The sequence below is a fragment of the Microcaecilia unicolor genome, chromosome 8 (genome assembly GCF_901765095.1).
Source record: "Microcaecilia unicolor chromosome 8, aMicUni1.1, whole genome shotgun sequence".
Taxonomy (NCBI): domain Eukaryota; kingdom Metazoa; phylum Chordata; class Amphibia; order Gymnophiona; family Siphonopidae; genus Microcaecilia; species Microcaecilia unicolor.
In genome coordinates, this window is record NC_044038.1 from 58,466,968 (window position 1) to 58,483,210 (window position 16,243).

The 16,243-nt window shown below is 45.9% G+C and overlaps 1 protein-coding gene across 1 annotated transcript in view; it reads right to left on the reverse strand.

The window, feature by feature from the left end:
* RAB40C (RAB40C, member RAS oncogene family) overlaps positions 1 to 16,243 on the reverse strand; it is a 169,323-nt gene that overhangs the window by 45,457 nt on the left and 107,623 nt on the right. The window contains exon 3 of the mRNA XM_030211314.1: positions 5,743 to 5,803. Within this exon, the coding sequence (XP_030067174.1) occupies positions 5,743 to 5,803 (61 nt within the window). The remainder of the gene's footprint in view (positions 1 to 5,742; positions 5,804 to 16,243) is intronic.

Here is a 16,243-nt window from a genome sequence, read left to right on the forward strand (position 1 = left end):
CCTTACCTTGATTTGTATCTGTCTTTTACTTAAATTGTAAATGGCTTTGCATATGTGTACACTAACAATTCTCCTCTCTCATTCTGTTCAAATGACTTCATATTATTAGAATGCATGTAGGATGCAGTGTCATTAACAGCTGGCCCTTTTTATTGTTAGGTTTCTCTTTGGACTATATTTATCCCCCTTCTTTCCCAGGTTCCATGTCACCAAGTGATTAAATGAAATGTTCTAGTCCCCAGCTGGCAGATGGTTAGAAGGAAATATTCACTGGAGGCTAAACGATCAACAGGGGACATGCACTAAGTGTCAAAAGGCCACATATATCTCAGTGGACAGATTTACGTTGGAGTCTACTGTCCTGCAGTGCAGCCCTGCAAGCAGCATATCTCATGAATTTTAAAGGAGCACCTTCTGGTTTGCAGTGGGTGCAGCCTCTATTATATGAAAACATCTTTCTGTTTATCTACATTCTCTTGGTTGCTGCCCCCGCCATATCAGTCACGGTCTGTCTTTCTTTCTTCTCAGAACATCTACAGATGGACAGAGCCAGCCAGCTCCTTACTATCTCAAAGGAAAAACATATGCAAGGTGAGAAGAGAGAGAGAGAGAATAAACTGTATGAAGGGAAAGGGTAAGAGAAATCAAGAGACTGAAATTCTGCAAGTAATAATAAAGCAAGGCAAAGCAAAGCAATCCTGCCCGTGCTATGGACTAAAGAATGGATTTTAGAAAGCTCACCTCTCCGATCCCCACCCCTCCTGTGGCTAGATGCACCACTTCAGAGGGGAAGCTGCTTTCAAACAAAGCAGCTGCTGTGAATTTCTTCCTTAGGGTCTCATTTGAGGTGCTTTATCATTAGTAGCATCTCATTAACATGGCAGCTTTTGATCAGAGGAAGGGTGAGGAAGCTGCCAACTGTGCCAGCATATGCTTACCAATTGCAGGTGGTAGGAGAAAGAAACCAATAACGCCCTTGGATGAGCAGTGCAGATTTATCTCAGATGGTAAAACCAAACAGGAACTCTTTAGTCTTTGTTATTTGTTTAAAGGAAGTGCGAGAATCACCACTTGCACTTTAGATTTCTGTTTTTAAACATACTCCTAATGGTTAATTTAGTGGCCTGAGAACCAGGAGAACTGGGTTCAAATCCCACTACAGCCCCTTAAGACTGGACAAGTCACTTAACCCTCCATTGCCCCAGATACAACATAAGTACCTTTATATAATATATAAACTGCTTTGATTGTAAGTAACCACAGAAAGGGGGTATATATCAAACCCCATCTCCTTTCCCTCTTGCAACAGACCCCTCTATTCTGCCTAATCTTGAGCTAGATTTCTTCAGTTTCATACATATTAGGGATCTATAACCAAGGCCCTAGATTTTTAGGAACTTGGGACAGCTCCAATAGCAAGACATCCAATTCTGCAATCAAAATTATAAAAATTTTAACACATCTGTAGTGCAAAATATGCCCAGACTAGTTAAGAGGACACAACAGAAATAATGGGTGAAATAGCTGCTGTATGTCCTTCTCCCAACCCTCTTAACCTCTACCATGACTGCTCTGGGCCTGTCCCCAAAGACCATTTTTCCCCTAGCACTGTTTTTCATGTAGCCGCCATCAAGGGCCACTCCCTGTTCCACTGGTGCAGAGGCAGTAGGCTGAGTTTGAGTTTCAGCTGGGAGATCCTGGGCTCCCCACAGACTGCCATTTACTGAGGTCAATATTGAGTTGCAGGGTTACCTGTCATAAACAGACAGGATATAGTGCTATGCACTACATGCAGTCTAAACACACACGCACACACTGTGAAACAAACACAATACTTACAAGCCAAACTATTTTAGAGGTAATGAAGATATTGTCGAATAGTGAAAAACAACTGCATAATTAAAGAAACAAGTCATCGACCAATGTGGGCTAATGATAGCCTCTCTTTCTGTGCCAAACCCTCCCACTCCCGACATGGCTACATTTTGCCTATAAGGCTGTGTCAGGGGTAAATAACTATAGAACAGACAAAAGAAATTTAAAAAAAAAATCAAAGTTTTAAATCATAATAAAATCAATAAATAATACAAAGATAAAGTAATTCTATGAATAAGACAGAAACGTACTTAAAAGCACTAACCAAATAATTTAAGAACACATTGGTAAAAAAAAAAAAAATGAAGCAAACATACATGTGATCTTTAGCCATCAAAAACATGACAATGTGTACTGAGAACCGTACAGGTGAAATGAATTTACTTAATACCATGCTAAATGTGAAGCACAGTAGCATTAATTCATGCTGAGAGAACCAGATATAACACTTACCTAAAGGGAATGAATCAAAAGCATTTCCCTCTAGAACAGTAATATTGCCAAATCTACAAAAATATATACATGAAGTATACTGAAGATATAGGAGTCTTCTCTATATCTCTTGCTATTTGAGCATTTGCAGATCTCTGCCTCCCTTTTGTTTTTGCTAAACCCTCCCACTCCTCCAGCCTACACCAATTTACCAACAGCCTTCTCTCTTCTTCTCTCAAATTCCCACCATGCCATACCACTTTCTCTCTCAAACCTTCCTCTATCACATTAATCTCTTCTGTCTGCGAACTCCCTCTCCCCCCAAATATTAACACAAATCACATTTATCATAAATACAATCAATCAATCATTCATCCATCCAAGAACCTGAACAACGACAACAACAAGTCTTCAATTTCTTAATATCAAAATGTATTTCTTTGAGTATGCAGTGCAACACTGGAGACACAGAAACAAATACATTTCCTCTTGAACTAAGCAAATGATAGAAACAGAGATGCACATTAAAGAAAACTGTTGTATTCAAATTACTAAACTTCAAATAAAGCGAAGTTACTCACCTCAGCAGGTATTTTCCAAGCACAACAAAGTATTCTCGCATCTAGGCGATATCATCCAACAGAGCCCGGTGCGGATTCTGACTAGTGAGATAAATGTAGAAATTTCTAGCAGGTTCCACCGTGCATGCACTGGTGCTTTCCTGCTCTATGTGCAAGCGTGGGTGCCTCATTCATATAAAGAATACAACTTAACGGGAGTTGGGAGGGTATCTGAGATTATATGACCTGCTGTCCTCGGAGAATAAGAACACCTGTCAAAGGCTTTCTCCGAGAACAAGCAGGCCAGTTGTATTCTAATATCTGGGAATTCCTAGCTGCTAGGCTCACTGAAAACAATGCTAGGATAATAGGGACTATAAACGTCTGAAACTACCTTAGGAAGGAACTTAGGGTGAGTGTGAAGAACTACTCTATTGTGGTGAAACCTTAGTATAAGGTGGATCAGCTACTAGGGTCTGAAGCCCACAGACTCAGAGCTGAAGTGACCGCCACCAGAAACACAACTTTCCAGGTCAAATACTTCAGATGACACGAATCAAGTGGCTCAAAAGGAGCTTTCATCAGCTGGATGAGGACAACGTTGAGATCCCATGACATTGCAGGTTTGGACAGGGGCCTTTGTCAACATCAAACCTCTCATGAAACAAACAACAGAGACAGGCTTACCTCCTACACATTGATAAGACCTAATTGCACCAAGATGAACCCTTATACAGTTAGTTTCCAAACCAGACTCAGAGAGCTGCAGGAGGTATTCAAGCAGTTTTTGTGAAGGACAAGTGAGGGGATCTAAGGCCTTGCCCTCATACCAGATGGCAAACCTCCTCCTCTTAAATGAGTAACACCTCTTAGTGGAGTCTTTCCTGGAAGCCAGCAAGATGAGACACACAACCTCTGGAAAATCTAAGGATTCAAATACTACGCTCTCATCATCCACACCGTGAGCAGGGGATAGAGACTGGGATTCAGATCCCTCATTCTGTGTGATGAGGGACAGAGAACATTTCAATCTGCACAGATCTTCAGAGGATAGCTCCAGAAGAGGAAGAAACTAGATCTGCCTCAGCCAATAAGGGGCAATTAGGATCATAATTCCCTGGTCTCACTTAAGCTTCAGCAAAGTCCCTATGAGAGGTACTGGAGAATACACATTCAGAAAACCCTCCCTCCAATGTAGGAGAAAGCCATCTGACACTAGTCTGCTGTGTGATCTGAGCCTGGAACAGAATTAGGGGACTCTGTTGTTTGAGATGAGTGGCAAAAATATCCATTGAAGAAGTGCCTTACTGCTTCCAGACACAACAGGTAGGATCCTGTACCCCGCTAATGCTTATGCTTCTTGGGCTTCCCCCAACGTTTAGCATTGCAGTCATTTGGTGCTGACAAGGACAATGTCGAACCTATACGCATCCTTTGTGTCAGGTCCGCCTGATGACAAGAGAGGTGGGATGCTGCTAGAAATTTCTACATTCATTTCACTAGTCAGTGTCCGCACCAGGCTCTGTCACGCCCAGATATGAGAATACAACTGGCCTGCTTGTCCTTGGAGAAAATACTTTTTTCTACCTTTGTTGGGTAGGCATTTTTTTTAAGTCACTAGTCCCAATTTCTCTGGTTTTTGCTTTCTTCTTTCCCCACCTGTGGCTATTCTCTCTCCTTCCTGCTCTCCCCATTAATGCCCCAATCCTCATGTGCCTTCTTCAACCGATCGCTGAGTCCCTACCTTCCCTCAATCCTCAGCTTTCCGTCTTCCCTTAGTCACTTAGTCCAAACTAACCCTTTATCACTATGACTCCTTACTATCTCCCTCTCATACCAAAACCCAAGGCCTGTCATTCCCCCCCCCCCCCCCCCCCCCCACAATACAAGTCCTTCTCTCCCCTCCCTTCCATATCTTCCTACAGGCAACACCTATAGTGTGGTGCATCCCTCTCAAAACATATCTCCTTTAGAGCAAGGGACAGACCCCACAGCTAACAGTAGACCTGGACAGGAACTTGCTACTCTTGAAATAACTTCAGGCTTAGTACAGTGGGCCATGCCCAGTCCAATGTCCAAGTCAACCCACAGCTCACTCTTGGGATCTCTTTCTTGTCGCATGAGATTGTTTGTCCCTGTTGTGTCCCCGATAGAAAAGAAGAATGTGGTGGGATGGGGAGGGGACTGCATGCACATCTCCACTGTGCACCCATGGATTTGGGAGTAGCAGAGCACTACTGGACTTGAAACAAGAAGCCAGAGCAGGTACAGAGCATGGAGCACTCCAAGGAGGTGACCCTTATATGACAACTTGACTACTGAAAGAGGTCACTGTCATTTTGAAACCACAACCAGAAGGGGTGACTGGAGATCACTCCTACCCTCCGGCTTCATGACCTCTACACCACCAATCATTGCTTCTGGTGGGCCCAAGAGGTCTAATATGTTGGGGGGGGGGGGGGGGGGGGAGAGAGAAGGAGCTAATGTGCTGGGGGTGGGGGGGAATACTCCAGACTGCACAACCTTTTGTACCATGCTGAGAGAGGCTCCCTGGGTTGATTGCAAGTTGAATTATTCCACTACTACAGGTTGATGACTCCCCAGTAAACTAAGCTGTAGTAAAATGCCACATTTTACTGCACCTTAGTAACTTTTCCCCTTAATCACTGTGAGCAAATCCATGATAGTCCTATCAAAACAGTGCCAGCTCTACTTTATGTCTGCAGCGTGGCATATCAGCTAGCAAAAAAGCAAAAGGCAGCAGTGGGTGTTGCAAAAATTAAACGCTAATGACAGCTTCAAGTGTTCCTCAAGGTCGCCTTTTCCAAGGACCGCAGAGGAAATATCCTGGAAGGACAGAGCGCAGTGTGCTTACCTGAGCACCTCTCGAGTAGGAGCGAAAAATAGTGCAGAATCTCCCTTGGCCAGATGTGTCCCTACAAAGAAACACAAAAGGAGACAGTTAAAAGTGGGGATTATACAAATGTGAAAGAATTGAGGACTATCATGAGCCAGCGGAGACAAAATCTAACTTTTCATCAATACCACTGGGAAGCAGTCACATAATAAAGCTCAGCTAGAGATGTGCTTTGAAGATGCTTCTGGGTTTAACCTCATGCTAGCTCTTAAAATCGATTACTGTATATCTGGAATATAATATACAGAATACAGTACAGGGATCTTTGTAGCCAAAAATCACCAAATCAACACAGCAGAACCGAGACAAAAGAGAGAAAAATAAAAGCAGTACAGCCTAAAACGGTGGCAGACTTAGATCTATTGATACCCTCACAATTAGAAGAATGAGCTACAATTGCATTGCAGAGTTACAAGTGCAAAGCATAACAAAGGAGATATGATTATGAAAGACTAGTAAATAAGGCCCGTTTCTGACAGAAATGAAACGGGTCCTAGCAAGGTCTTCCTTGGAGTGTGTATGTTTGAGAGAGAGAGAGTGTGTGTGTGTGTGTGTGTGTGTGTGTGTGTGTGTGAGAGTGACTGTGTGAGAGAGAGAGAATGAGCACACAGACTCTGTGTGAGACCGAGAGTGTGTGACACATAGAGAGTGAATGTGATAGAGCGTGAGACATAGTGAGAGAGAAACACTGACTGTAAGAGAGTGTGTGTGTGTGACAGAGAAACCTCTCCCCTCCCTCTGGTATGAGGACCCCCTCCCCCCCTCCGGTCTCAGTATCCCCTCCCCTCTGGTCTCAGGATCCCCTCCCCCCTCTCAGGACCTCCTCCTCTTCCCTCTGGTCTCATGACCCCCTGCCTCTCCCCCCCTCTGCGTGGTTGGCAGCACCGTGCGAGTGTGTGTGTGTGTGTGACAGAGAGAGGGAGATTGGGTGCGAGTGTGTCTGTGAGAGAGAGTGTTTGATTGTCCTCTGTCCCCTGCCCCCCTCCAGCCACTCCCCTTCAGCCACCCAGCAATTCTCCTGTCTCCCCTGTCCCCCCTCCAGCCACCCAGCGATTGTCCTCTATCCTCTGTCCCCCCTCCAGCCATCCAGTGATTCTCCTCTCCCCTGCCTCCCCCTCCAGCCACCTTGTGATTATGCTGTCTCCCCTGCCCCCCCTCCAGCCACCCAGCGATTGTCCTGTCCCCTGCCCCCCTCCATCCACCCAGCGATTCTCGTCTCCCTTGCCCCCCTCCATCCACCGATTCTCCTGTCTCCCCCTGCCCCCCTCCAGCCACCCAGCGATTGTCCCAGCCATGCAGCGATTATCCTCTCTCCCCTGCCCCCCTTCAGCCACCCAGCGATTCTCCTGTCCCCTGCCCCCCCTGCAGCCACCCAGCGATTGTCCTCTGTCCCCTGCCCCCCCCTCCAGCCACCCAGCAATTGTCCTCTGTCCCCCCCCTTCCAGCCACCCTGCGATTCTCCTCTGTCCCCTGCCCTCCCCCAGCAGCCACCCAGCGATTCTCGTCTCCCCTGCCCCCCCCAGCAGCCACCCAGCAATTCTCCTCTGTCCCCTGCCCCCCTTGAGCCATCCAGCGATTCTCCTCTCTCCCCTGCCTCCCCCTCCAGCCACGCAGCGACTTACGAATGTGCTTCATAACGTTGGAGGTGAGCTCGTTCCCTCAGTCCTGGCTTCTGATTACCCGCCCTCAACGTCATCACGTTTTGATGCGAGGGCGGGGCCTGCCCTCAACGTCATCATGTTTTGACGCAAGGGGGGGTCAGAGACAGATGTGACAGGCTTACGAACCCTTCAGACTTACGAGCCCTTCAGTGAAGCCACGGAGTCAGCTTCAGAATGTTGGAGGTGCATATTATTATAGTAGATGACTCAATTGATATAGTTCACAGAGATGGAGACATGTCTCAGAGCAAGAATAAACAAGCAGGATTTCAAGAAAAAATGGTCAGGAAAATAAAGCATACCAGAAACCTTCCTAGTAACACTGTTACATTCAGAGGCAGTAGGGCCAGGACACTCTTGTTGGCAAAGAAGAAAGCCTCAGCCACTGCTCAACAGCCACACTCACTGACCATGACTGCATGCTCCAAAGGGAGAATAACTGAGTAACTACTGGCCAAGCCAGCTTAGAGATAGGAACATAGATACAGGGCTAAAATACCTTGGGTAGCTGCAAAGATAAGTTTATTGCACCAGTTCCCAGCCCTGGTTCAAAGTGAGAGGGAAAAATAAAGAAGCAGGAGACAACTATTGGACAAAGAGAGATGATTTAAGGTTAATTAGCATCCCTCTGGTGATAAAAAGGAGACATCAGATTTACTGAAAACCCAGAGAAGCTAGATACCCCCAATAGTTCCTGAAGAAGCTAAAAGAAAATATTTGTTTTGTTTTAAAAGGGTACACTGATAACAGAGGTTTTAAAATTTTCTGTTTAGAAAGCTTTCCAAAAGTTCCAAATACAACATTTGAAAAAGAAAACCCACAAAAAACAGCATGGTATGGGGGAAAAAATACAACTTTTTTTTTGCCTTGTAACTCTTCCTTTCCTCTTTTTCTTCCTCCTCAATTGGAACCACCATTGGATTCTGGCACCATGAATCTTCACTTACTAGGTGGTGATTTTTTTCTTATTTTAATAGGCCCAATGGAACAATGGCTCTACATTCAGCCAATATGTGTTGCCTTATGAAAGCTCCCTTCCCTACAGTGAACACTGCTTCCACAGCAGCCCCAGTCCACCCAGGCAGCACAAGGCCTAAAGTCTGGGGCAGAATCAAGGACCTTCTGGGCCAACCCAGTCAGAAACATGTTATTCAAAATATAAGAAAAAGTATTCAAAGCCCTCACAAAATCCAGAAAGATCCAAGTCAGAAAATTAAATCTAAGCTAAAAGCCCACCTTTTTGATGGGAAAATTAGGTTCCTACCTTGGTAATTTTCTTTCCTTTAGTCACAGCAGATGAATCCATTACGAGTGGGTTGTGTCCATCAACCAGCAGGGGGAGATAGAGAGCACTGAAAAACCATAGTGCCTCATCGCCAGCTAGCTCCATCTGCCTCCTCAGTATTTGAAGCTTCCAAAGCAGTGTTACACTGCAAAGCATAATAACATGAACTTTCCTCACAGCGGATGAACGCCCCAAAACTGGAGCTATAAGTCAAAGGAGGGAATGGACTCATCCTCCTGGAGGGAATGGACTCATCCTCCTGTAACTGAACAGAAATCCTGAAGACTGTTTTCCAACTTCTCCCAATGAGGGAACATATCTACAGGAAAAACTGAACATAAAATTAACATGAATCACATAATGAACCACTGAGGGAGGGCTCATGGATTCATCTGCTATGACTAAAGGAAAGAAAATTACCAAGGTAAGAACCTAATTTTCCCTTCCTTGTCATCAAGCAGATGAATCCATTATGAGGGGGATGTATCAAAGCAATCCCTAGATAGGGTGGGAACAAGCCACACAACGCGCCAGCACCTGTGCTCCAAAATGCGCGTCTCTCCCGGCAGCCAAATCCAGCCTGTAATGTCGGGCAAACGAGAGCTTAGAAGCCCAAGTAGCTGCACTACATATCTCTTGAAGAGAGTGCTCCAGTTTCAGCCCAAGAAGAGGAAATTGCTCTTGTGGAATGTGCCTTAAAGGCTTCAGGCGGAGGCTGACCAGATAACAGATATGCTGAAAAGATAGCTTTTTTGAGCCAACGGGCTTATAGTGGCCTTAGACACTGGAGACCCTCTGCGCGGACCTGACAAAAGAACAAAAAGATGGTCAGAGGTCCTGAATGCATTTGACATGCGCAGATATTGCAACAGAGCCCTTCGCACATCCAGAAGGTGCAACTACCCATAAGCTTCTGGAAACTCCTCTTTAGAAAAGGAGGGCAGGAAAATAGGCTGGATTAGGTGAAACGCTGAAACTACCTTAGGCATGAAGGAAGGCACCGTACGTACCATTACTCCGGACTCTGAAAATTGCAGAAATGGGTCTCAACAGGACAGCGCCTGGAGCTCAGATACCCGTCTCGCCGACGTCACGGCCACCAAAAAGACCGTCTTAAAGGTCACATCCTTCTCCAAAGCTCGCCTAAGCAGCTCAAAGGGCGAACACTGAAGGGCCTTTAAAACTAACCCCAGGTTCCAGGCCAGAGCCGAAGCACCCCTCTAAGAAACCATGTCACATCCGGGCAAGCAGCCAGAGAGAGGCCAGAGACCTTCCCTCGAAAACATGCTAAGGCTGCCACTTGAACACGCAGGGAATTATAGGCCAAGCCTTTTTGTAAACCATCCTGCAAAAAGTCAAGTATCGGCGAGACAGAAGCCCGCATGGGTGTGATCACTTTAGAAGCACACCAAGCCTCAAATTGGCGCCAAATCCTGGCATAAGCCACGGAAGTGGAACGCTTGTGGGCCTGTAGGAGAGTGGAAATGACTTTACTGGAATATCCCTTGTCTCTCAATTGCGCCCTCTCAATAGCCATGCCGTAAGACGAAAGCAGCAGGCGTCCTCCATGGTCACCGGGCCCTGTGACAACAGGTTCGGTACCAGAGGTAACGGCAGGGGATCCTCTACCAGCATCCGCCAGAGGTCCGCATACCACGGCCTCCTGGGCCAATCCGGGGCAATGAGAACCACCTCTCCTTGGTGGAGCTGAATCCGCAGGAGTACTCGCCCGATCAAGGGCCACGGAGGGAACACATACAGGAGGCCCTGAGGCCAGGGTTGAGCCAAGGCATCCAACCCTGCCGAACGAGGATCTCTCCGTCTGCTGTAGAAGCACGGGACTTTGGCATTTGTGCTTGATGCCATAAGATCCATTACGGGCTTTCCCCATTTGGCACATATCTGCAGGAATACTTCGTCTGCAAGTTCCCATTCCGCTGGGTCGATTTGATTCCTGCTCAGATAATCAGCTTGCACGTTGCTCTGACCTGCAATATGAGCTGCTGACAGAAACTGCAGATGAAGCTCGGCCCAGTGGCAAATCTACGTGGCCTGCGTGGCTACTGCTATGCACTGAGTGCCTCCTTGGCGATTTATGTAGGCCACTGCTGTCGTGTTGTCCGACAGAACTCTGACAGCCAATCCTGCCAGGGTCAACTGAAAGGCCAGAAGCGCCTGGAAAATCGCTTTCAACTCCAAGCGATTGATGGACCACTCCGACTCCTCGGGTGTCCAAAGACACCGGGGGCATGCCTGCCCCGGCAATGTGCACCCCAGCCCTTCAGGCTGGCATCTGTTACCACCAGGCACCAATCGGTGAGCGCTAGCGGCATTCCTCGCCGCAGCATGCTGTCTGAGAGCCACCACTCCATACTGAGCTGGGCCACAGGGAGCCACGTGAGTCTGCATTGATAATCCTGAGATATTGGAGACCACCGTTGAAGCAGGGACCACTGCAGAGGTTTCAGGTGCGCTCTCACCCAAGGCACCACTTCCAAAGTGGCCATCATCGACCCCAACAGCTGGACAATGTCCCAAGCTCGCGGGCGAGGCATCCTCAGGAGCAGACGAACCTGGTTCTGAAGCTTGCACCGCCTTTGCTCGGGTAGGAAGACCATCCCCGAGGCTGTGTCGAACCGGACCCCCAATATTCTAGAGATTGAGGGGGTCAGGTGACTTTTGGCTATATTGACGACCCAGCCTAGAGATTGCAGTACTGAGACCACTCTGGCTGTAACCTGATGACTCTCTTCTGCAGAGTCTGCTCTGATGAGCCAGTCATCTAGGTACGGGTGAACCCGGATACCCTTTCGCCTGAGAAAAGCAGCTACTACCACCATTACCTTGGAAAAGGTTCGGGGAGCTGTGGCGAGGCCAACAGGCAAGGCCCAAACTGTAAATGTTTTCCCATCACCGCAAAACGCAAAAACCTCTGGTGCGGGGGCCAAATTGGTATGTGCAAGTAAGCTTCTTTCAGGTCCAGAGACGTGAGAAACATTCCTGGCTGTACCGCCGCTATGACGGAGCGCAGGGTTTCCATGTGGAAATGGCGCACGTTCAGAGACTTGTTGATTTGTTTTAAGTCCAGGATAGGCCGAAAAGACCCTCCTTTTCGCGGCACCACAAAGTAAATGGAGTAACGGCCAGAGCCGCATTCGGCAGAAGGCACAGGGGAAACCGCCCCAATGTGAAGCAAGCCTTGCAAGGTCTCCTCTACCGCCGCCCGTTTGGCGGCAGAACCGCATCGGGACTCCACAAACATGTCTCTTATCGGGGCATTGAATTCTATTCTGTAGCCTTCTCTGATCAGGTCCAAGACCCACTGATCTGAGGAAATCTTGGCCCACTTCTCGAGAAAGAGGGAAAGTCGTCCTCCTATCACAGGAATCGAGGAGGGGGCCGGTGCACCATCATTGAGAGGGTCACCCTTGAACTCCAGGTCTTGAGCCTGCTGCTGCGGAACATTTGTCCGAGCGAAAGGAGTTCCTCTGCTGAAAACGGGCACGAGACGTGAACCCAGCAGAATGCCCCGGGCGGTACCTTCTAGCTTCACGGAAGCGAGGTCTGTAAGAGGAGGGAATCCTGTACATTCATGCTACCAACACATCTACTAAGAAGACATTTTCTATTGCAGGAAGGACTGTGGAAAAGAGGAGAGCTAGACTGAATCCTGAGATTAATGATGACTTATTCATACACAGATTTAAAAAATCGTAACAATGCTTCATAGGACCTATTTCTCTCCCTGCTAGGACATACAGAATGGGTTGTATTTTGTACCCCTGGACATTTTAACATGATGGATTAGGATTCCTTGGGGTAGTAGTAGTCGGCTATTGTTGGGGCTGAAAGGGTAGAGGGTGGTGGTGGGAGGTGGGTTATTATAGTTGCTCGTTATTATTGTTTTCTACTTGTGATTTATAAACATAACATATTGTTCCTTTTTATACTTTAATAGAAAGATTTAGATATAAAATCATAAGTGTTCAAGGCTCTGCAGATGAGGACAGAGCCCATGGGGACGTGCAGGGACGGAGACAGGTATGTGTACAGAACTTGCAGGGATGGGGTGGGGCAAGGACACACTCTGTCCCTGTGTCATTCTCAATCTACAAACCTAAAAGGTTGGGTGAGGAACATGGGGAGAGCAGTGGGTATCAGGTATAGGAATTCATATGCACATCTACCCATAGTGGGACAGACTGGATGAGCCATTTTGTTTTTTTTATATTTCAACGGTTTTTATTGATGACAAGTCAAGAAGAACAAATCCACTTCAATACAGTAGCCTCAATACAACATTGCAACCTGCATGGTGATTACATAACAAGTAAACCTCTCTACCTACTGTCATCAAACATTTTACATTTTTACCTCCTCCTCCCACCAGTGCCTTGTTGTTGGTTATTTACCACCCCCCCCCCCCCACCAATTTTATTAATAACAATATTCTTAGTATAACTGCACCAAAGGTCATCTATAATTCTCTGAAGCATGTGATTTTCTGCAATAGCATTCCTCAGGTATATTCCATCCCTAAGTATTTAACAGTTTATTCCCCCCCCTCCCTCCCCCCCCTCCCTAACCCTTTAATTTATCCTATCGTACCTATCGTGGATGACAGCTGTATCATGTTATGTGAGTATGGTTGTGGTTCACAGAATATTCCCTTATTTCATGTGCCAGCACTTAACGATTTCACATCGAATTAAGAATATGGCTTCTACCTTTCTGAGTTAGAGTCCCCAAAAGGGGGCCCCAAATGTTAAGGAAGCGCTTTTTACGTTTGCAGGATCCTCTTGCTTCCCGCGCTTCCCAAGCCATTAATTGATGCGCTTGATTACGCCAGTGCCAATATTCTGGAGGGCTTTCTGACACCCAAACCTGTAATATGCATTTCCTAGCAACTAAACTCAATTTACGGCACAATAATATCTTAGCCGCGGACAAATCCCCAAATGATCCTAAGCAGTCTAATATTAACTGACATGGGGTACCTGTTATCTGCGTTGATATGATATCAGATAAAAATTTCACTACCCTCCTCCAAAATCTCTGTGTTTTAACACATTCCCAAAATGCATGATAAAATGTGTTCTCCTGTTGGCCACATTTCAAACACACTGGAGAGTGAATCCCTCCTGATCGGAACAGTTGTGTTTGTGTAAAGTATGCCCTATGGATTGTCCTAAAAGCGCATTCCCTATACCGGGCTCCTGTAACTAATTTAGGTATCCTCTTAATGTGTTTGTCAATATCCCAATTGGTTAAATCCAGATTTAAATCTGCCTCCCATCGCTGTCGGAGATGCTCCAGCCCTTTTCTCGGAATCAAGACCCACAGTTTTCTATGTATTCCCGAAATAGATGTAGTCTCAGGCGAGATTTCATCGTAAAAGGACTGTACTTTTTCTCCCAGTTTGGCTGCAAGATTCTCCTTACCCAAGGAATGAACATAATGTCGGATCTGGTTATATGCAAAAGTATCCCCCCATCTTTGTTCATCACTTGACAGTAATTGGCCTAAGGGTTTGATTTCTCCATAGGCATCTAGAATATTTTTTAAGTTACAATATCCTCTGGTTGCCCAATGCTGAAAAACCGAATTATCCAGTCCTGGTAAGAATTCTGGATTCCCCCTGATCGTGATCAACTCCGATACCTTTGGGTCTCCCCCTAAGCTTCTCCCCAAAAACTGCCATGCATCCCAAAGGGGCGCTAATAAAATGCTATGCCTAAAAGCTTTTGGTATCATCTGTTTTCTGGTATGCAATAAGGCAATTAAATCAAAGGGCTGAAAGAAGGCTCTTTCCAATTCACTCGGTACATGTATACTAGTCCCAAACAGCCAATCTCTCAATGATCTTAGCAGGCAGGCCATATTATAATACCTTAGATGGGGTAGACCAAATCCTCCCTGACTCCAATTACCCATCAAAAACTGTAACTTAAGTTTTGCCTTCTTTTTTGCCCAGCAAAATCTCGTCACTACTTTATAAAATTGCTTAATGTCCTTTTTAAGGAGTCGCAGTGGCAATATTTGCAACACATATAGCCACCTAGGCAGTATCACCATCCGGATGAGACTAATGCGTCCCCCCAAAGGCATCATCACTACGTTCCAAGCTTCTAATTGTCTCTCTGTCTGTTCTAAGAGTCTATTAATATTTATTTTGTATATCTCTGCAGTATTAGCTGCCAGGAGAATCCCCAGATATCGGAATGCTTTTTCCGCCCACGTCAAAGGGAATCCCTCAGCCCACAGATTACGAGCATCTGATGTTATTGCTATAGCTTCTGATTTATCCAGATTCAGTTTAAAGCCTGAATAATCCCCAAATTCATGGATGAGCTCTAGTAAATTTTCCAAGGATGACTTCGGCTTTGTAATTATAACCAACAGGTCATCAGCAAATGCCGCAATTTTGAATTCCTGCCGACCTATCTGCACTCCTTTTATAGCTTGACAGTCTTGGATATCTCTGATCATGGGGTCTAAATAAAGGGCGAACAACAACGGAGATAAAGGGCAACCTTGCCTTGTCCCCCTGTTAATCTCAAAGTCCTCAGATCTCCCTCCATTCACCATTATTCTGGCTCTAGGTGAGGAGTATAGCGCCTTAATCGCTTGTATAAACCAGCCCTGGAATCCATAACTATCCAAGACATCGAACATAAATGCCCACTCCACCCGGTCAAAAGCCTTTTCGGCATCAAAACTAATCAAAATGGCTGGTTCCGGGTCATGCTTAAGCCTCTCCAAGGCCGTTAGTATGCTCCGTAAGTTCTTAGAAACAGACCGGTCCTGGACAAAACCTACTTGTGCTTCATTGACTAACCTTGGCAATACTTTATTTAAACGATTAGCTAATATCTTTGCGAATAGCTTCACTTCATTATTTAACAACGAAATAGGCCTATAGGAAGATGCTAACAATGGGTCTCGATTAGGTTTGGGTAGTATTATAATTTGAGCCAGATTTAAACTGTCAGGCAATCGCCCTTCCTCCACCCATTCATTAAAAGCCCCAGTTAGAGCGGGGATTATATGCTCACCCAGTATTTTGTAAAATTCGGCCTTGAAGCCGTCCGGCCCGGGGGTTTTCCCCAACTTCCATTTTGTTTTTTTTAATTGTCATTTACTGCGTTTACTATACAATCTTAAGAAACCATAAAAAAAACTGTACTTCTCCACATAAAATTTTAAATAAAGTCTAAAATAGGCCTTGCCCAGGAGGAGGAAAAGGGATAGCTTTTTCTAACAGAACCTTGTTTGCCAATGAACCACATTTATGACTGGCTGTCAGAGAGCAGTAAGCTTATGGTGTTTAATCAGTGGAACCTGACTGTATGGTTTCCTCGTTCCTTCCCACCCCTGTTAAACATTTATATCAGTGTTAACAGCCTCAACAACTAGAACAAAAAGAGCCGCCAGGTTGTGGATAAGGACAATATCAGTATACATTTTGGTTTTTGGGTGGCTTGAATTTCTGTTGAAGCCCAACACCTCTTTC